At 40.2% G+C, this 22,520-nt stretch overlaps 1 protein-coding gene across 6 annotated transcripts; it reads left to right on the top strand.

Annotated features, from left to right (window-relative positions):
- The first annotated feature begins 557 nt into the window (after positions 1–557).
- PCD1B (CD1B antigen) lies at positions 558–9,579 on the top strand. Of its 6 annotated transcripts, none has more exons than XM_085020141.1 (6): positions 558–745; positions 1,001–1,267; positions 3,171–3,449; positions 3,668–3,811; positions 4,316–4,409; positions 5,913–9,579. In XM_085020141.1, exons 1-6 carry the CDS (start codon positions 685–687, stop codon positions 6,043–6,045), a joined length of 978 nt encoding a protein of 325 aa, XP_084876267.1. In that variant the 5' UTR covers positions 558–684; the 3' UTR covers positions 6,046–9,579. The 6 variants fall into 6 exon arrangements, 5 of the variants coding, with proteins under 5 accessions (XP_084876267.1, XP_084876268.1, XP_020944088.1 ...); XM_085020142.1 differs by having other exon boundaries at positions 5,867–9,579; XM_021088429.2 differs by having other exon boundaries at positions 3,668–3,946.
- The last annotated feature ends 12,941 nt before the right edge of the window (positions 9,580–22,520 follow it).

Below are 22,520 nucleotides of genomic sequence, written 5' to 3'. Positions count from 1 at the left end.
GGCAGTAATGATCATGGACAAAAGCTACTCTTAACACTGTTAATGATTTATTTCCAGGAATAAAGGATGTTACATTACTCATTTTGCCATTTCTTATCTATGTAAATAGGATGTTTTAGTGAAAACCTCTTACACTTGAGATCATTTACTCTCACATTTCTGCTAGATGCTACATATCTATGCAAATTGGGTGTTTTTTTCCCAAATGGAGGAAATCTAAGAATTATCCTTAAAGCTGACAGATTGATTAGAATCCAAATATTTCACTCAGTGAATGCTAAATATACTGTTCAAACTTGCCAACCACACACAAAGAGAAGATTGCAGATGACATCTTAGGACAAACATCTCTGAACTTTTGGTGAAAAAGTGCCACTGTAAAACTTCTGTCTCTCCTAGGCAGCCGCAGCTCCTATGCAATCCCTAGCCTGGGAACTTTCATATGCTGTGGTTGTGGCCCTCAAAAGAAAGAAAAAAATCTCTATGTCGAGGGCAGAAGAGGAAATGAAAGGCGGAGTGGGAGCCCAGAACTGTGGGAGACGTAGTGGCTGGGATGTGCAGTGTGGGTGAGGAAGAGATTTGTCAGCTGGAAGAGAGAGGAAGTCAGTATAGAGTACTGAGAAAATGCTTTGCTGAAATTAGAGATCAGACGCCAGCTCTGAGAGTCGGAAGTTTTACAGTGACATGCTGCTTCTGCTACTTCTATTGCTGGCAGTTATCATCCCAGGGGGTGACAGTGAAGATGGTAAGAGTAACTTTGGCAGCTCCCAGCATGGGAGCAGGGGGTCTGGATAAAGGCAGGCTGTACCCATTACTAAGGGTCTGGGCTCTCCTGTCTCTAGCCCTCTTCTCCCATTCAGGAGATTGAGGATGGAGCTAGAAGCCTTGGGGCAGATAATTGTCCCAGGCGGGATGTTGCTGTTCAGACTCTGGGTTCTTTCTCATTCCATCCTGATTCTCTCTTTTTCCTTACCCATTTTAATCTTTCTACTACCTACAGCTGTCCAGGGACCAACTTCTTACCATGTCATCCAGATTTCGACCTATGCCAATAGCACCTGGGCACAAAACCAAGGCTCAGGCTGGTTGGGTGACTTGCAGATTCATGGCTGGGACAGTGACTCAGGCACTGCCATTTTCCTGAAGCCCTGGTCCAAGGGCAACTTCAGCAATGAGGAGGTGACTGAAGTTGTGGACCTCCTCCGAGTCTACCTCATTGGATTCACTCGTGAAGTGCAGGACAAAGCCAAGGAATTCCAGTTAGAATGTGAGTAGAGTAGTTCCTGCCATGGCGCGTGAAAATGAATCCAACCAGGGACCGTAAAGTTGCGGGTTCGATCCCTGGCCTCACTCAGTGGGTTAAGGATCTGGCATTGCTGTGAGCTGTGGTGTAGGTCGCAGATGCGGCTTGGATCTGACATTGCTGTGGCTGTGGGTGGCAGTTGTAGCTCCGATTAGACCCTTAGCCTGGGAACCTCCATATGCTGTGGGTGTGGCCATAAAAAGACAAAAAAAAAAAAAAAAAAAAGAAAAGAAAAAAGAATGTGAGTAGAGTCCTCTGATCTGGGGTGATTCTCAAGTACTTTTCTCTCTCTCTTGGTTCCAGCTACTCCTTCCTCTGCTCTTGGTCCCCTCCCTCCTACGTCACCAAACTGCATGTGCACACACTTCTCCTGAGTGGTCCCCAACTCTGACTCCACACCCCCACCAAGTTCTAGATTATTCCTGTTTCTTGGACTTTGTGTGATAGAGGTTCTCCTTAGTAACCATCTCCTGGTTTATTCGTGCTTAACTTGCTTTACTTAAACTTGAAGAAAGAACTCCTCACTTCTGTTACCAAAAGTGGGGTCCATCTTCTCTCCAGTCTAAAGCCAGTAAAGAAGCAAGGTTAGTGGAAAAGTTTGCTTTATTTTGGATTCTGGGGCCTGGGGGAGGTATGGATTCCTGTCCAAGTCCGACTCCTCCCACCGACACCCAGTGGGCCAGACCTCTGAAAGGTGGAGGGAAGGTGTACAGGCAGAAACAGCAGTCAGCTCTGACAGTCATCTGGAAATTGGTCATGTGGTAGGTAGTCAGATCAGCATCATATTGATTATGGTAAGTAGTTATTCTTTAGTTTCAGGGTCATTTTCCCCCATTTCTTTAAGGCCAGTTCTTGGAATCATGGCTGCTTATGTCATGGCTACAGTTTGGTCATCATGTAGTTAACTTCTTTCGCCTGGTGGGGGTTTCAGCACCTACAGGAGACAGCTCACAGCATGTGGCCCAGAATATTATCTATAGCCCTTGAGGAGGAACTAAAAGTCCCTGATTTTCCTTAGTGACTAAACTATTACTATTGGGTCTTGCTCGACTATTTTCTTTTGCTTCTGTATTTTCTCACTTATCTGATTAAGAATTGTTCTTTGGCTAAAGTTTTTCTACAGACAAAAGGCAGGCAGAGGATATGGTGGGGGAAGGACCGCGAGGTCCTGCTTGGTTTCATTCCTACCCTATGCCTGAACGAACTAACTGTGACTTCCTCCTCCTCCAGTCCACCTCCTCATGTGCCTGATCCTTTCTCTCAGCGTGATTCTCCCATTCACCCTGGAATGCTGCACTCCTGACTCCAGCACACCTTACCCTTTCCCCCTCTTGCCTACTGTACATCCCTACAACAGCCATCTCCACCGTTTATGACATGCACACATCTCCCCAATCCCCTTCTTTGTGAAAAGTCTCTGAATACCGCAATTGGTTTGGGGTCATCATTCCACATTTCAGAACTTTGTCTCCACAAAATCCCAAATCCTGGATCCTGGAGTTCCTGTCATGGTGCAGCAGAAATGAATCTGACTAGGAACCCAGAGGTTGCAGGTTCGATCCCTGGCCTCACTCAGTGGGTTAAGGATCCAGTGTTGCTGTGAGCTGTGGTGTAGGCCACAGACATGGCTCGGATCCTGCATAGCTGTGGCTGTGGCTGTGGCTGTGGCTGTGGCTGTGGCTGTGGCTGTGGCTGACAGCTATAGCTCCGATTGGACCCCTAGCCTAGGAACCTCCATATGCTGCGAGTGCAGCCTTAAAAAAGGCCCCAAACAAACAAACAAACAAAAACAACCTACATCCTTTCCCCACCCCTTTCTTTCTTGTTTGCTTTTTAATCACATTGTCTCTGTTTTCTTTTTATCCAGACCCCTTTGTGATCCAGGGTACAGCAGGCTGTGAACTGCATCCTGGAAAGGCCATAAGTAGCTTCTTGAGGGGAGCTTTAGGAGGACTGGATTTTGTGAGCCTCAAGAATAATTTATGTGTGCCTGCTCCAGAGGGAGGCAGCAAGGCCCAGCAATTCTGTGCACTCATCATTCAGTACCAAGGCATCTTGGATATCATTGAGACACTCCTCTCAGAAACCTGTCCTCGATATCTCTTGGGTGTCCTTGATGCAGGGAAGGCAGAACTACAGAGGCAAGGTTAGTCCTGTTTTTCTCCCTAAGATTTTTCTATTTCACTTCCCACCACCTTCTTTAAACTTGGGGTAGGTGGTCCCTAAGAAGAGAGGGGCATGTCAATCAATTATTTGATTGCCACAGGAGTGGAAGGGTCACTGTTCAATCCTGTGGGTTTCTGAGTCCTTATGCCCTAGACTAGAGTCATAATCTGACACTCTCACTGACCCTTCCTGCCCCAGTGAAGCCTGAAGCGTGGCTGTCCAGTGGCCCCACTCCTGGACCTGGTCGTCTGCTGCTCGTCTGCCACGTCTCAGGATTCTACCCCAAACCCGTGTGGGTGATGTGGATGCGGGGTGAGCAAGAGCAGCCCAGCACTCAGCGAGGTGACATCCTGCCCCATGCAGATGGGACGTGGTATTTCCGAGTAACCCTGGATGTGGTGGCTGGGGAGGTATCTGGCTTGAGTTGCCGAGTGAAGCACAGCAGCCTAGGAGACCAGGACATCATCCTTTACTGGGGTGAGAAAGAACTGGGAATGGGAAGAAATGGTCCTCAAGCAGGAGGGAGTGGGGAAGGGGTGGGATTTGATGGAAGAGAGGAGTGGAGAGGAGAGGAGTGGAGAGGAGAGGAGTGGAGAGAGTTCTAGAAATCTAGTCCCAAGAGGAATAAAAATAGGTAATCTAAGGTATAGAAGAGCTAAGGATGAAGGACAGGAGGGAGAGGCAAAGGGTGGATGTGAATATATAATGTCTGGGAACACGCAAGAGAGAATCAGAGATGCTTGTGCATCAGAAGCGGTTTATGGTGGTGCTAACGTTCAGGTGGCAGGAAAGGCCAGGAGAACGAGAGAACGGGTTTGAAGTGACATGTCCTCTTCTAATTGCCAGGACACCCCACCTCCATCACCTTGATAGTTTTGGCCATAATAGTGCCCTTCTTGATCCTTTTAATATGTCTTGCATTATGGTATTGGAGGCGCTGGTGAGTTTTCATTTTTAATCTTTTTTTTCTGTCCATCCCCTCACTCCTCTTTTCTGTTTTATTTATCACATCCATTTTCAGCCCCAATTATTTCCACCAGACCTTGCCCCTTCCTTCCTAACTTCCTTCTGTATGTAAATCTTTTTCCTTTTTTTTTCTTTTTGCCTTTTCTAGGGCCGTTCCCGAGGCATATGGAGGTTCCCAGGCTAGGGGTCCAATCGGAGCTGTAGCCGCCAGCCTATGCCACAGCCACAGCAATGCGGGATCCGAGCCGAGTCTGTGACCTTCACCATAGCTCTTGGCAACTGGATCCTTAACCCACTGAGCGAGGCCAGGGATCAAACCTGCAACCTCGTGGTTCCTAGTCCGATTCGTTAACCACTGGGCCACGATGGGAACTCCACTTTTTTTTTCAAAATTGTAGTAAAATATACACGAGATAAGGAGTTCTCATAATGGCTCAATGGTTAGTGAACAAAGCTAGCATCCATGAGGACATGCGTTTGCTCCCTGGCCTTACTCGGTGGGTTAAGTTTCTGGTGTTGCTGTGAGCTGTGGTGTAGGTTGAAGATGTGGCTCAGATCCCGAGTTGCTGTGGCTCTGGCCTAAGCTGGCGTCTACACTTCCTACTTGACCCCTAGCCTGGGAACCTCTTTATGTTGAGGGTGCAGCCCTAAAATGCAATATAAACATATGATAAAATTTAACCAAGTGAGCCATTTTAAAATTTACAGTTTAGTAAAGTACATTGACTTTTTTGTGCAACCAATCTCTAGAACTCTTTTTATCTTGGAAAAACTAAGACTCTCTACCCATTAAACCACCCCTCTCCCCCAGTCCTTGCTCCCTCAGGCCCAGACAACCACCATTCTACTAGAAAGTTCAATGTAGTCAATGAATATGACTCCTCTAGGGCCTTGAATAAGTGGAATCATCAGTGTTTGTCTTTTTGTGACTGGCTGATTCCACCTCTCTTAAAGTCCTCATAATTAATTCAGTGTGTATTAGACATTCTTTCCTTTTTAGGGCTGTTTTGTTCATTCATTTGTTATTGGACACTTGCGTTGATTCTACCTTTTGGCTATTTTATTTATTTATTTATTTTTATTTTTATTTTTTTTGTCTTTTCTAGGGCCACTCCCACGGCATATGGAGGTTCCCAGGCTAGGGGTCTAATCAGAGCTGTAGCCGCCGCTGTACACCAGAGCCACAGCAATGCAGGATCTGAGCCGCATCTGCAACCAACATCACAGCTCATGGCAATGCTGGATCCTCAACCCACTGAGCGAGGCCAAGGATCAAACCTGCAACCTCATGGTCCCTAGTCAGATTCATTAACCACTGAGCCATGATGGGAACTCCAACTTTTTGGCTGTTTTAAATAATGTTGCTCTGAATGGGTGTACAAATATCTCTTATGTGGAACAATTTTTTTTGTTTGTTTGTGTTCGTAACAGGTCATATCAGAGTGTCTTGTGAGCTCTCACCTGTCTCCTTTTCCAGGAGCCCAGAAACTCAAGCTGTCATCACAGAAATCAATCTTAACATGTTTCATCAAATAATCACCATATTTAATCAAATCAAATTCCTAGAGACTGTGAGAGAAATGATAATTCATATGCTAGCAGAAAAATAATTGAAAATTGCACATTTATTATAAGGAGATATCAATCATAGGGTCCACTTGGATTTCATGGATGTCAGATGTGAGAAAGAATGTTCCTTGGAATAAATGAGATAATGTAAAGACTTACTGGTGATGTCCCCTTGGCTTCTTATTTTAAAACTTTATTTTCTGCTTCTGCTGAAGTATCTCTTCTCAAAGTGAGCTAACTATAATTGTGTTGAGATGGTTGTATTTGCCAAGATTCTGACTATCTTTATCATAATTTCTGTCTCTGCCTGGAGGATTTTCCTTGAGAAGCTGAGATGCTTCTTTCTCGAGGAAACATACTTAGTGCTACAAGGGGAATAATCTTCATTTGACTAGTGCCATGCAGAGATCCACTTAACTGTGTACCCACTACATGGCAGTTATTTTTGTTTTCTTTTCCTTCTACTTATAACTTCCTTGGAAGAAAGGCTTGCTCTAAGTGGATTCTGGCAAGATCTCTTACTTGCACATATATTTATTTAGTAAAAGAATCTCAGTTGATAAAATTGCCTCATTAATGGTCTTTTCCCCCAAATCATCTCCTTCTTTCTTTTTTCCTCTCTGATTGATATTCTGGACTTTCCTACTAAAATATTCTCACATGGCAAAAACATCATACTCTTGTTGTCTCTGCCCTGATCTCCTCTGGAGAAAACCCCTTGAGCTCATATTATAACTATCATTTATGTAAAAAGATTCATCAGAAAATGATCCTTGGAGTTCCCACTGTGGCACAAAAGGGTTGATGGCATTTCTGGAGGGCTGGGATGCAGGTTCGATCCCCGGCCCGGCACAGTAGGTTAAGGATTCAGCATTGTCACAGCTGTGGTGTAGGTTGCAACTGTGACTTGGATCTGATCACTGGCCTGGGAACTCAGTAGATTGCAGGGAAGAAAAAAAATTCTCATTTTTTAGTGAGAATGAGTGAGAGGCAGGATGGGTAATACTGAAGTTGGGTTGTTAAGTAGTCAAGCAAAAGAGCCCAAGAGGGCTTTTCTTGCTCTCAAGGACTTTGATATTTGTGCTTTACCATTCCAGTTATAGCTTTGGCTTTTTGGCTTTTGTTTGCATTTATTCATTCTTTTGCTTATTCCATAGTTTTCAAGGAACTTCTTTAAAAAAAAAATCCGAGCTCAGTTAATTAAAATAGCAGGAGGCTAAGAGGAGGAGAATTCTTGTGTATTTTTTGTAGGACTTAGGAAGGTCAGAGCAAACAGAAGTTTTGGAGAAGCCAGGGCTCCTAGAAATAGTTCTGTCATCTGCACCTGGACATTTTATGGACTTTCGGATTTGGATGGGATAGGAAATGACTGAAAACCTATTTTTTTTTTCCTCCTCTCCATTAGCACAGCTGGTTATTTCTCCAGGATGCATTAAACTCTAGCTCATCTTAATGAGTCAGCATGTGCTTCACTGCACCCTTAGCTCCAGGCCAGGGCCCTGATCAGTGTGTTTCTTGGAGAGTGGACTCTGAACCACCAGCAGCATTAGTTCCTGTGAACTTGGTAGAAGAAGACATTTCAGGCCTCACTCTAGACCTATTGAATCAGAAAATCCCAGAATGCAAACCAGAATGCTGTGTTTTAACAAGCCGCTTAGGTTATTTGGATGCACATTTAAGATTAAGAACCCCTTGTCTAAGGATTTCTCAAGCTTTGCAACATTGATATTTAGGGCTGAATACTTCTTTGCTATGGAGGGTTGTCCAGTGCTTTGTAGCATTTTTAGCAGCATCCCATGGCCTGTACTCACTAAATGCTGGTAGCACCTCTTCAGCTATAATGGAATATATCTTCATTCAAAAATATCCTCTAGGTGTACAATAGACCCCAGATTAGAACCAAGTTCTAAGATAATGAACAGTTTCTGGCCTCCTAGCCTGCCACTTAGTTGGAATAGGGATGATCCAAACTAACTGGAGCCTATAGTTCATATCTAGTGATTGAGAAGAAGGGACTCTGTCTTTGTCTGGATGGTACAATGGCTTCAAAGCTCAAAGCTGCTGTAGAATTTTGTTTCATAGGTAAAGCTGGCCCAGAAATGAAGATCACAAATAGAACAGATTTATGACAGAGCCAAAGACCAGATCTAGAGACTGCCTTCCTACTAGGTATTTTAATTTTATGAGCCCCCAAATTTCATTTTCCTTATAGAAAAACTGACTTAGAAATTTTATTTGCTTAATTTTTTTTCTTTTTGTCTGTTAGGGGCGTACTCAGTGCATATGGAGGTTCCCAGGCTAGGGATGGAAAGCTTCCCAAGCTAGGGGTGGAATCAGAGCTGTAGCCATTGGCCTACGCCACAGCCACAGCAACAGAGTATCCCTAACCCACCGAGTGGGGCCAGGATTGAACCTATGTCCTCATAGATGCTAGTCAGATTCATCTCCACTGAGCCAGGACAGGAACTCCTAAAATTTCTGGTATTACTGTGCTTTCTGATGTCTTGCAACAGCCTTTTCATATTCTTCTTACATCCTTCCTCTGTTTTCTTTACTTTTTAAATTCTCCTCCCTCCCCTACATCATCGTCCCTCAAAGGTGGATTTTTTGGTTTGTTCTAAGTGTCCTTAACTTCAAAAACCCTTATGTACCCCTGATTTTTATTCTGACCTCTGGATAAATGATGTTCAGAAATAGCTCTTCTGTCTCAAAATACAAGGGCTCTTCCACTTTTTGTCTAAGAGTATGTGTGCATATGTATGTGTTTGTGTGATTTTTGCTAATAGGTAGAAATATGTTAATCATATTTTGTCCTTGTTTCTAGTATCCGTGTTAAATTAACTCATTAAGTTTAATATTACATCTGCCGACCCTTTTGGATTTTCTATGCTTACTCTCATGACAGCTCTACATATGAAAATTCCAATTGTTCCTTTTCAATTTTCATGCTATCTTGTATTGTATTTTCTTGCCCAAGTGGCGCTGGCTATGAACACCAGTACATGGATGAATAGAATTGAAAGCTGACATTTTCATGCTTTTACTTGCATTGGATAAGAATTATTCAAGAGCTAATTTTAGTTATGATAATTGCTGTATTTCATCGATACTTTTGTCAGAATAAGAACATTTTCTTTTAAAGTGGCTAAATGTTTTTATTATCATTATTAGTGTGGGTAGCTATTGAATTTTATTCAGTGCTTACTGTGCATTCTTGAGATGACAAAGAGTCTTACATTTTTCTTTTCTTTTAATGTTGTGAGTCATACTTAATGATCCTCAAATGATAAAACAAGTTGTGTTTCTGTAGTTTGTCTGTCTTGTTCATAAAGTATTATGTGGATTCACTTTGCTGATATTTTGTTTACTGTGCTTTTTAAAATTCTTATTTTGTTTACAGTGCTTTTTAAAATTCTTATAATTTCCTTGTCAGATATTGGTAATGAGTAATTTTTGCCTCATGAAACAAATCAAGAAATTTTTTCTTCTGTTTTTATTCTCAGGGATGGTCTCTGTTTTATGTATATATAAAATATATATTTAAAATAAATGTGTGGTAAAATCCTGCAGTGAAATTTATGTTTGTTTTTGTTTTTTTTTTTTTTTTTTTGAGGAAAGAGTTTTAAATTTCACAGGTAGTTTTTGCTTTTTTTTTTTTTTTTTTGGCTTTTTAGTGCCACACTTGTGGTGTATGAAGGTTCCCAGGCTAGGGGTCTAATTGGCCAGCCTACACCACAGCCATAGCAATGCCAGATCCGAACCTTGTCTGTGACCTATGCCACAGCACACGGCAACGCCGGATCCTTAACCCACTGAGTGAGGCCAGGGAACCTCATGGTTCCTAGTTGGATTTATTTCTGCTGTGCCACGATGGGAACTCCTCACAGATAGTTTTTAAAAATAAAAATAGGAGTTCCCGTCGTGGCGCAGCAGAAAGTTTTGGCTTTGTAGGCTTTATGATCATATGATTTTTCTTTATTAGGTCCTGCATTTAATTTGTTATGATATAAGGATTCTGACCACCTGGTTCCAATGTGTGATGGAGGGGTTTTCCTACACATCCAACAAGCAACACTGTGGACCAGCCTGGGTTCCTGCAATACAGCTCAATTCTGCCACTACCTACCTGGAAATAGGACCAGGTTCCCTAGGTCAAGGGTTCAGGCCTACAAGACTGTTGTGTGTGTTGGGGGTGTGGAGGGGATGACCTCCTTCTTAGGTTTGATTAATTTTCTAGAGTGGCTCATGGAACTCAGAGAAGCATTTACGTATTAAATCACCTGTTAAAAAGGGATTGCAACAGCCAAATGAAAGGGATGCACAGGGCAAGATATGGGATAAAGTTGTGGAGTTTACATACCACTTCGAACGTGCTATTCTCCTGAATCTCAACTCATATTAGTGTTTGTGTTCATCAAACTGAAAGCTTTCCAAATACCACTCTTTAGGGGTTTTATGGAGATTTCATTACAGATTGATCAAATCATTGGCTGTAGGGTCCCATTGAATATCTAGTCCCTCTTCCCTCCTGGGATGTCAGTGGGCAGGATAGAAAGTTCCAACCTTCCAATCACACGATTGGCTCTACTGACAATTAGCCTCCATATTTAAGATATCTGGGGCTTTCCAGTCACCTCATTTACTAACACAAGACAGCTTGATTACTTTCAAGTTAGGAATTTCCAAATGTTTTTAGGAACTCTGTGCTAGAATTGGGGACCAACACCAAATATGTTTTTAATTATAAATCACAATATTGCATTATATTACTAATTTCTTGATATAAATGTTTAGATGATTTATATTCAGCCATTATTATTATTATTTTTTAGTGATGTGTGTTAAAATTTTATTTCATTAGTAAGTTGTTTAAATCTTTAGCCAATTTCCCAAATTCAAATTTTGAAGGTACATTTAAAGAAACCTTAAAGGAACACTTAATATTGCAGTTTAGTTGATCAGCATACCATCAGATATCAATGCCAAGTAGATTAGTCTCTTTGTGGAAACATTTTTATGTTTAATTAAATGAAATACATATAGAGTTAAATAAGAAGTGGAACAGATATTTGCAGCACACATAACCGATGTAGGGCTGTTATCTCAATGCATAAATATCTTTAATGATCTCCAGACATAATCATCATTTCCAAGAGGATATCCAGATGGTTAATAAAAACATTAAAATTAAAATGTACCTTAGCAGTAATCATATAAATACAAAATAAAACATCATAAGATACAATGACTACACATAGATGTTGTATGTTTAAAATATAAAGACAGATGTAACTAAGTATTGATGAAGATGTGGTTTAATAAAAACCCTCACTTCAGAAGTTTATTTTTGGAGTTCCTGTCGTGGCTCAGTGGTTAACAAATGTGACTAGGAACCATGAGGTTGTGGGCTCGATCCCTGGCCTTGCTCAGTGGGTTAAGGATTTGGTGTTGCCGTGACATGGCTGCAGACATGGCTTGGATCCTTTGGTGCTGTGGCTCTGGTGTAGGCCAGTGGCCACAGCTCCGATTCAACCCCTAGCCTGGGAACCTCCACCTGCTGTGGGAGTGGCCCAAAAAATGGCAAAAAAGACCAAAAAAAGTTTATTTTTACAACTAACTTGGAAAACATCATTTTAATATCTACAAAGTAATTGATTTGTGCAGAGCATATGAGACAGCAATTCCAAACTCAAATTTGTGTGTATTTAACTATGCATTTCTACAAAAATCATCATTAATTGTAGTTACCAAGACTTAGTAAAACCCAAATGCTCATCAAAAATATTATAGATAATAGATTTTTGTATATTCTCTTAATGAAATAAGTAAACCTATCTTAATTTACTGTTAAAAAAAAAAAAGGTTGACTCTCACACACACCATGTTCAAAAAATACTGTAGGAACATGAGAAATTAAAATATTATGCAAGTTTGAAATGAGTCAAAAAAAAATCCATATAGTGCTACCAGTTAAGATGTTGGAATAGGAGGAAGAATCAATGAATAAGGAAGGTATCATGAAAAGGGTTTTAGGGTGAGGGCAAGGTTTCCTCTCTTGATTTGAACAATATTTTGATAGATCATTGACATGACACTATTTCTCTGTGTATTTTTAAGAACAGAGTCTATTTCAATCATTTAAGCAAGCACAGAGACATGGTGGGGGCAGAGACAGAGAGAAGAAAAAAAACATAACTTGTAACAGGGGGCGAGGGATTTGAATTAATCCTGAGTTTGGCAGGCAGATGTCAGTGTGAGTCTAGAGAATTGGACATGACTGGACCTGACCAGACCAGAAAAGGATATGACCAGATGGGACCAGATACGACCGGACCGGACCGGACCAGACCAGACATGACTGGACCCAACTGGACTCGACTGGATGGGACTGGACCCAACCAGATGGGACAGGACCTGACCGGACCAGACCGGACCTGACCAGACCAGAGTGGACCAGACCGGACCCGACCAGACCAGACCGGACCTGACCGGACATGACCAGACCAGGCCAGCCCCAACCGGACAGGACTGGACATGACCGGGCCAGACTGGACCAGACCAGACACAACCGGATGGGACCGGACATGACCGGACAAGACCGGTCATGACCGGACCCGACCGGACCCTACCGGATGGGACTGGACCAGACCAGACATGACCGGACCAGACTGGACCTGACTGGGTGGGACTGGGCCTGACTGGACCCAACCGGATAGGACAGGACCTGACTGGACGGGACCAGAACAGACTGGAGCAGACCGGACCCAACTGGACATGACTGGAAACGACCGGACTAGACTGGACCCAAACGGAAAAGACTGGACCAGACCAGACATGACCGGATATGACCGGACATGACCAGACGGGACCGGACCTGACCGGACTGGACCAGACTGGTCACGACTGGGCCTGACCGGACACGACCAGACACGACTGGACCAGACTGGACACAACTGGACCAGACTGGACCAGACTGGACTGGACATGTATATTCAGCCATTATTTTCTCATATATGCTTTTATGACTAGAAATTTCCTTTAAGCATGCTTTTCTGCATATCAGAAACTGTGACATGCTACATTGTCTTTGCCAGTTCAGTACATTTTCTAATGACCATTTTGAGACATTAGTTATACAGAATTTTTTTAAGGCCACATCCAAGGCATATGGAAGTTCCCAGGCCAGGGACTGAATCTTAGTCACAACTATGACTTACACTGCAACTGTGGCAATGGCAGATCCTTAACCCACAGCCTGACCAGAAATTTAAACCTCACCTCCACAGGGACCCAAGCCGCTATGGTCTGATTCTTAATACACTGTGCCACCGCAGGAACTCCTAAGTTTATTAAATTCTAATATAAATTAGCATTTTACCACTTCATGCTGGTGCAATGACTCTAGAACACTTTAATCCATTAATCCTTCTCCTGATTTATATGCTATACCTAGGATATATTTTAATTTATTCTAGGCAGCAAATCTTACATCTTAAGTAAATTTTTTTTAAGTCCTACAAACAACTTATATTTATTGAACATCTAATACGTGCCAAGCACTCTTCTAAATATTTTACATACCAAGTTCACTTAACACTTAAGTAAATTAAATTTTAAAGTCATTTAACAGAGTAAATATTGATTTTGATTTATTTACCCTTTCTATTACTCAACTTGCAGTTAGGGTTGGGGGCTGGCAATGTTAGTTACCTTAATCAAATCAGGTATTACAATTATTCAAGTGAATAGCCTATGAAGGCTATCTTTTCCATTTCTGACTTTTGCTATTAAGGTGTAGGGCTTTTTCATGCACAGTTTTAGAGTTTTTTTAAATTAGCGTATAGTGGATTTAGAATGTTGTGTCAATTTCTGCTGTACAGGGTAGTGACCTAGTCATACATATATACATATATACATTTTTTTTCTCATACTATCTTCCTCAACTGAAAGCCTGTGGTGTTTACCAGGGCTTCTCTTCCCATGTAAGCCCCCAATTCCAATTTTTGTCTTCTTAGCCATGAGTCTGTGGAAGGCTCTGCTCAGCCTCTTGGTTTTCTCAAGCATCCCTTTTGGAAGTGATGGATGCTGGCAGATGAAGGTAATGTGGTTCCAAATGCTGGGTTCCACATCTTAGGATATCTTTCATTGTTTGGACAATGGCCTCTAATTCCTCTCTGTCTTTTTTTTTTTTTTTTTTGTTGTTGTTGTTGTTGCTATTTCTTGGGCCGCTCCCGCGGCATATGGAGGTTCCCAGGCTAGGGGTTGAATCGGAGCTGTAGCCACCGGCCTATGCCAGAGCCACATCAACGCGGGATCCAAGCCGCGTCTGCAACCTACACCACAGCTCACGGCAATGCCGGATCGTTAACCCACTGAGCAAGGGCAGGGACCGAACCCGCAACCTCATGGTTCCTAGTCGGATTCGTTAACCACTGCGCCACGACGGGAACTCCCCTCTCTGTCTTGATAGTTCTCAAATGTCTTCAAATGGATGATGTTTTTCAAAATCTATCTCAGCAGGGTAGTTTTTCCTAAATGATCTAATCTACCATTGCCAGAACTGAAATTCCAATGTTATTTTAAACATCAATAAAACTGGTTAAAAAAAAACTGGTTAAGAACATGATCTTAAAAGTTCAAAGATTTAAATTAGTGATCAAGGAGGCAGATGAAAACTTTAATCCATGACATTAGCACACTTAAAGGGGCCATTACAAAGGAGATATTATTATTTCCTCAAGGGGTCATCTGTGATAATTGTAATGATGATGATGGTGGTGGTAGCGGTTTTGATGATACTGGGACTAAAAATATTGAAAGATTTCTTGTATAATTTATTATACATTTCTCATTTAATTCTCACAATAACCTCATGAGAAAGGTAGTACAGTTATTTATTTATTTATTTATTTTGCTTTTTAGGGCTGCACTGTTGGCATATGGAAATTCCCAGACTAGGGGTCAAATCAGAGCTACAGCTGCCAGTCTAGGCTACAGCCACAGCAACACCAGATCTGAGGCACATCTGTGACCTACACCACAGCTATTCATGGCAATGTCGGATCCTTAACCCACTGAGTGAGGCCAGGGATCAAACCTGCAACCTCATAGTTCGTAGTTGAGTTCGTTTCCGCTGTGCCACAATGGGAACTCCTAGTACAGTTATTTTTATTTCACAGGTGTGGCTGCCACAAGTAATGAAATTGTGCAATTTGTTCAAATTATATCCACATAAATCAAGATGGCCTAATAATACTCTTGTTTCAATTGTTTTTGAGGGGGCTAACTCTAAGGGAAAGAAAAGAGAACATTTTTCATATAGTATTAGAACAGGAATACAGATAACTTTAGAACTTGAAAGTCGGCCTCAAATTGGAGAGTCAATTTACAGGGAAAAATCCCACTCCCAGGCATCTATCCGGAGGAAATCGTAATTCAAAAAGATAATGCACCCCAATGTTCATTGCTGCACTATATACAAGCCAAGACATGGAAGCAACCTAATAGTCCACTGACAGAGGAATGGATAAAGAAGTTATATATATACAATGGAATATTATTCAGCCATAAAAAGGATGAAATAAAGTCATTTGGAGCAATATGGATGGGCCTAGAGATTATTATACTAAGTGAAGTAAATCAGGCACGAAAAGACAAACATCATATGATATCACTTATATGTGGAATCTAATAAAAATGATGCAAAATAACTTATTTATAAAACAGAAACAAACTCAGATTTCAAAAACCAATCTTCTGGTTACCATAGTTGAAACCATTGGAGGGCAGGAAGAATTGAGAGGGTGGGAATAACATATACACATTATTGTATGTTAGGTGTTCTAGCCTGAACAGTGTCTTCATGATTCAGACATGAGGAGAAGGTCTGGCTGATGTGAGCTGGACACATTTAAAGCACAGAAAGCCATAGGGATGTGGATAAAAATGCAAAGTTATTATTTTCAGTTTAAACTCTAGAACTGCTGTTTCAAAATTTTTTTTTGTTTTTGGTCTTTTTGGGCCGCTCCTGCAGCATATGGAGGTTCCCAGGCTAGGGGTCTAATCACCGGCCTATGCCAGAGCCAGAGCAAGGCCGGATCATTAATCCACTGAACAAGGGCAGGGATTGGACCTGCAACCTCATGGTTCCTAGTCGGATTCGTTAACCACTGCGCCACGACAGGAACTCCCCCCCTTTTTTTTTTGTTTCAAAATTTAAATTATATTAAATTAAATTACTTACTATTCTAGACATCACAGAAGAGAACTTTTCCTATATGCAGATACTTCTCTTGGACAGCACTGCTCGAAGATGTGGTTAGCATAGTTCAAAATTCCTTAAGCTACATAAAAATAATGTGATTAAAAGTGGGGAGAAAGACATGGGTTTCCACTTGAAGTTAGCATTTTGAGGGCTTCAGAACATTCTGTGCTACTGTGGAGCACGTGGATCCAGTTCATATCAGTGGCCATGACTATAATGGCCCATGACACGCACTGGCTGAGGGCACAGAAGACATGGCCGAAAAATTTGCACATGGGTTTTCAAAAGGCGGGAGCTAAATGAACCCACTGGTAAGTTCAGGGAAGAATCACAAAGTGCTCTTAGAAATAATTATGTAAGACTTTGGGGAATCTAAAGATAATCCAGTAAGGTAAGGTAAGGTAAGGGCAATGAGCAGAGCAATGTGGATTAGTAGGGCCAAAGAGACCCTTTTGTACCCGGTTACTGTGCTTATCTGGGACAACATCAACTTCATAACTTCGCATGAATGGAATTGTTATCTAAATGGAAATCTCTTTGAAAAAGAGTGAGACATCTCAATGAGAAAACATCACGTTAGAATTAATTTTGGAAGGAAGAAGAGCTGGAATATATAAACCTCTGGAAATTAATCAGGAATTAGGAAGGGGTTGGCTGTGGGGGCAAAGTTGGAAGATTAATTCACTGCGGAGTAGTTGAATGATGCTTAGAAATGGCCCAACCGTGTGGTTGTTAAAGACTATCTGGGCACTTAATCTTTTCTCTTGCACCTGTGAAGAAAGAGCAACATGTTCTAATTGCAAGATGAAATTTTATTGTACAATGGTTGGTTGATTGGCTGTTGAATGCTTGTAGATATAACAGTAGTTGATGTTATTTCATACCTTCGGTTAACAACTTATTAATTGACACTGCTTCTTCTTCTCTTTTTTTTAGGGCCAGTCCCATGGCATATGGAGGCTCCCAGGCTAGGGGTCAAATTGGAGCTGTAGCCACTGGCCTACACCACAGCCACAGCAACATTAGATCCAAGCCGAATCTCTGACTTACGTAGCAGCTCATGGCAAAGCCGGATCCCTTAACCCACTGAGCGAGGCCAGGGATCGAACCTGCATCCTCATGGATGCTAGTCAGATCACTTCCACTGAGACACAGTGGGAACTCCTGACACTGCTTATTCTAATATCATTAAGTAAATCTGACATTTTTGAAGGAAATACAAGAAAGTCACGAGATGATTACAGTCTTTAATAGCATCACATTGAACACTTCCTTACATTTACACAAATGTATTCAAAAATTCCTTTTTAAATCAATTCTAGGTGATTTACCTCCATCATTTTCTTTCATAGGAAGACTTCTTTGTCTAAAGCCATATCTTGTAATAAGCACATATTTTTTTTCCTGTGAATTTTTCAGTTTTGGCAGGGCTGACAAAAAAGGGATCTGTGAGTGTGACGATGGGACAGTCCCAAAGTGAAGCATAGGAGGGGGGATTTCTTCGTAAAAGAGACCTGACCATAAACAGTAAGCAAGCAAGGAGGAAATAATTATACCATATTAGGTACCGAAAAATTAAAGTTAGCTAAATATTTTTTACTTTGGAATTTATCTTCTGCATGGTTTTAGTTTAGAAGAATCTCATGATTTTGTTAATTGTTGTGGGGTTTTATCAGAATTTCTTGCTACTTTTCACAGTTTGTTGCTGTGGCTTGTGGCTTGTGGCTTCAATAATCTCCAGCATGAAAACTGGTGTGTGGTTATTTCACCGATGTAATGGTACAATTTCTTGTGGAATTGTGAAATTTTTCTTTTTGAATATTTTTGCTTTGTTTTATTTGGTAAATAATTCTAAAATTCTTCATATTAGTATAGTTACTTGTCACATGTTTGCAAAATGACATTTGAATCTTTGACAGTAGAGTAGGTTTTCTGTAGGGTACTATGTATTCTCTTCAATATCTCTCCCTGTTTGTAGCCTATATGTTTTTATGAAACCAAAATAGACTTACAGAGCAATCTATACCTTTAAATATACTTGTAGAGAAGAAGAAATATTGAAAATAAATAATCTAGACATTCATTCAGGAAGCAAGTAAAAGAACCATAAAATGAATCAAAAAGTGAGGAAGAGAGGAAGTAAACATAAGTAATATATCATTAGAAAATCCTGTATTTCAATAGAAACTACCAAATGAGACATGGACAGCTTTGTTTTGAAAAAAATAAATAAATAAAAGTAAACTCTGGAAGGAACATAAAGAACATTGGCATTTAAAAAGTGGGTGTTAATGGATGCTGTAAAGTGTAAACATTAATAAAAATACTATGTACAACTTTATTTAAGTCATTTGAAGTCAAAATTAGATAGAAGATTTTACTGAAAATTATAAATGATTCAAATAAGACCCAAAAGAAAGAGAAACCCTAAGTATTCCAATCACCATAAAAAATGGAAACTGATAGCAAATTTGTGATTAATCCAAATGCTTCAGGCTCTTGATGATTAATTTCAAGGTATATAAAATAATGGAAGGAAAACAACTGAAGTCATTTTATGAAGCTAGAATATCAAAATACGAAAACTCAGCAGCCTGTCAAGAATACTTGAAGATAAACAACAAAAACCAAATCAAACAAATACATCAAACACCCAATAGTTTTTGTTTAATTTCATTTAGGAATTGAAGTAAATTTAGATACATCACGTAGAGTTCTTACCAGGAGTGTAAGAATAATTGAACGTTAGAAAATCCATTAATGTGGTTGTCTATATTAACAGCTTAAAAGCGGGAAAAAAAAACAACTATCTGATCACCTCACTACATGCCTGATGAAACCCTCAATGAATTAAACATGCATTGATTAAAAAAATCTCACCACTTCTGGAATAAAAGGGCATTTTCTTCATATGGTTAAGTTTTGCTCTAGCCAATGTATAGCAAATACACTTAGTAACAAAAATTTAGAAGATTCCACATTAAGATTAGATTAGGAAAAGGACAAGGGGGTTTTGCTATTGCTGTTGCTATTCAGAATGGTACTAAAGTGGTACTTTCTAATCCAGTGAGCAAATATATATATATAAAGAAGGATGAGATTGTCATTATTTGCCTATATGATTTTCTCTATGGAAAAATTCAACAGTAGACAAGTTAACTTAAAAAGAATTCAGTGGTTTATCTGGACAAAAAAATCAACAAGCTAAATCAATATAACACTGAAACACAAAATTTTTCATTGGGTCTCACTTATCCAAAATGATTTGCAGCAAAAACAAAACAAAAAATAAACAGAAAAGCACTTTATTGGTAAGAAAAATAAAATGAGTTGTTTATGACACATGTAGATGTAAAATGAATACAGGTGTTACATTTTTGCTAATTATATTCCTTTTACTTTTTTTTTTGTTTTCTGATGCTAATATGAATGCACAAAATGTTTCTCCATTTATTTAAATCATTACTTTCTCTTGGCAATCTTCTAAAATTTTCAGTGTACGTGACCTGAATTTCTCTTATTAAAATTTTTTCCTATGTATTTTATTCTTTTGGAGGATTTTATGAATAAAATTGTTTTCCTAACTTAATTTTTGATTATTTATTGTTAGTGTATAGAAATATAATTATTTTGGTATATTTTTTTTTTTCTTGCTAGGAATTTATTGTACCAGAATTTCCATTTAGTTTTTTTTAAAGTTTTTTTCTAATTATTCAATGGTATTCTCTTCTTGATGCATCATTTTTGACATACTTTTCTTAATTCTTTAACATAGACTTCATTAGCTGGACTTTAATGTTCATTGTTCTACAGCTTTGAAGTTTTTCTGCTATGTCTAACACTTGAGCAACATGAAAGACAATGTCTATTGATTTCTTATTTTTTTCCCTGTGTGTAGTCACATTTCCTTCTTTTTTTCAAGCTTTTTTTGTTGTTGAAAAATGGATATTATAGATAATACCTTGATTCTGATCTCCCCATGATCTCCTGTTGCTCTTTGTTTGTTTGTGGCTTGCTTGGACTAACAGGTGTCTCTGCTAACTTTTCTGTGTTTTTTTTTTTTTTTTTTTTTTTTTGGTAATTCTTGTTTTTCTTTTTAATCTGGTTTCTTAGATCACTTCTATGTCAGCATAGCTTAGTAAAGTCATGCTCAAACACACTGAGCCAATAAGGCTTCTACTCTTTGTCAATGGGTCTTTGAGCTGGGAAGAGTGTTCAAAATTTAGAAAGTTTGCAGGTCAGTCCTGACTTTTACTTTCCTCTCCCCTTCTTCCTTTTCTTTTCTTTAAAAAAATTTTTTTTTTCTTTTCAGTGACACATCTGCAGACTATGGAAATTCCCAGGCTAGGGGTCGGATTGGAGCTGCAGATGCCAGCCTACACCACAGCCACAGCAACTCAGGATCCTTAACCCACTGAGAGAGACCAGGAATTGAATTCACATCCTATGGATACTAGTTGGGTTCATTACCACTGAACCATGATGGGAACTCCCTAAATATGTTAGATTTTATGAGTTCATTTTAAACAATTGTTTAGAGTTAACTACATATTTAAAAAAACATTTTATACTGGTATTCTTGCATCACTTCTTGAGTTGTTTGTTAGTTTTTTGGGCTGCATCCACCCTGTCTGCAACCTATACCTCAGCTCATGGCAATGCTGGATCTTTAACCCACTGAGCAAGGCCAGGGATTGAACCCACAACCTCATAGTTCCCAATCAGATTCATTTTCATTGTGCCACGACAGGAACTCTGATCTCTTGAGTTCTTTATTCAGGTAAATTTTTGGTTTTACTCAGATAATTTGTTTCATAAAGAGAGTTTCTGGCATAGTCTTTGACTTTATGAGTGGTCAAGTGTGGATTAATTTTGCTCTCATTGGAGAATGATAATTTGCATGAGTAAAAAAAATTAGAATTATCTCAAAGTTCTGAAATGTTTCCCCACAGCATTGACATGAGGTACCTGGACCCTGTGTTTTTCTCTTTGTAAGAATGTAATGCATGTCTGAAACTTTCTGAGGTTGTTTTTCTTCCTTCCTTCCTTCCCTTGGAATTCAGAACAATACCAGGATGAGACTGAGTATGGATCTTTTTCAACAATTCTGGTCACTATTCTGTGAACTTTCTCTGTAATAAAAGTAGAAGTTTTAGGTTGAGTTTCTTTTTTTTCTCCAAAGAAATTTCATCTCTGAAACCTTAGTGCCTAGGAAACTTCTCCATACCAGGTGGGCTCTAACTAAATGTTAGTTGAATGAATATTTGAAAACCTAACAAAGGAATGGTGTTTCAACTGCCTTCAGGCTGCCACTGCAAATGTCAATGAAAGGAACTAAAATTAAAACTCAACTCAATAATTAATTCTTCTGTGAACATTGCAGTCCCCTTGTCACTTCCCTGCCTCTGGTGAAACTCCCCTGATGTCAGTGACCACCAAGGGAACACCAGGGCTCCCAGGCCATGAGCTGTGATGGAATAGCTGCCTGCCCACCCTTTATGCCCAGAGTAAATCTCGCCACCCATCTGTAGACACACAAACTAATTTGGGGTAGGGTGGGGATCCAAGGCACCTATTTACTCCCCATAGACCCATTCACATAATATGATGGGAAATCTAACTGCCCATAAGCTCATCATATCCAGATCAAGACTAGTCATGGACCCTTCAATAGTGACAACTGGTCTGACTGGGGAAACTGAGCAGAGGGCATTTTCTATAGATCGTCTAATAACTTGTATTACCACTGCTGCTTCCTTTTTTCACTATGGATTATGCACATTTGCCTATGGACTATATGGCTACCTCATAATTCCTGGTGTCTTCTGATAATGATTCTGAGAAGAGCAGGATGAATGGATAGAGGGAAGATTGAGGGAATGGGCAGAAATAGGCAGGAGAGATGAGAAGACTGAATGCAGACCTCAGAGGGAAAACAATGGGTGATTAGAGAAAGACAGTGAAGACCAAGAAGAGGGGGAAGGGAGCCAGAGGGGAGACAGGAGGAGACCACCAGAGATGAGGGATCTGGAGATGGTTGGAAAGTTCATCGGACATTGCTGATCACCTTCCATCACTTCTTCTCCCAGAAGAGGACATTGAGAACCCGTGTGGACTTGACTTCTCCAAGGCTAAAATACACTAAATTTTCCAGCCAGACCACAGACTGCAGACTTCCTCATAAGCCAGGACTTGATGCAATAGAGGAGGGCAGGAGGATGCAGGCAAGAGGAGAAAAAAAATCTGGAAGCC

The sequence above is a fragment of the Sus scrofa genome, chromosome 4 (genome assembly GCF_054392235.1).
Source record: "Sus scrofa isolate SSC_HxYL_T2T_F1_AM1 chromosome 4, Sscrofa_HxYL_maternal_Yorkshire_Landrace_v2.0, whole genome shotgun sequence".
Taxonomy (NCBI): Eukaryota; Metazoa; Chordata; class Mammalia; order Artiodactyla; family Suidae; genus Sus; species Sus scrofa.
Note: the sequence above shows the minus strand (reverse complement) of the source record. Positions and strands in the feature narration are given on the sequence as shown.

What these genes read in the sequence shown, in the direction of transcription:
- PCD1B (XM_021088429.2), top strand. Translation starts at nt 685, where the DNA reads ATGCTGCTTCTGCTACTTCTATTGCTGGCAGTTATCATCCCAGGGGGT. An exon ending in GGCAGAACTACAGAGGCAAG is followed by an intron (nt 3,450 to 3,667) that starts GTTAGTCCTGTT and finishes TTCCTGCCCCAG; the next exon opens with TGAAGCCTGAAGCGTGGCTG. An exon ending in TTATGGTATTGGAGGCGCTG is followed by an intron (nt 4,410 to 5,912) that starts GTGAGTTTTCAT and finishes CTCCTTTTCCAG; the next exon opens with GAGCCCAGAAACTCAAGCTG.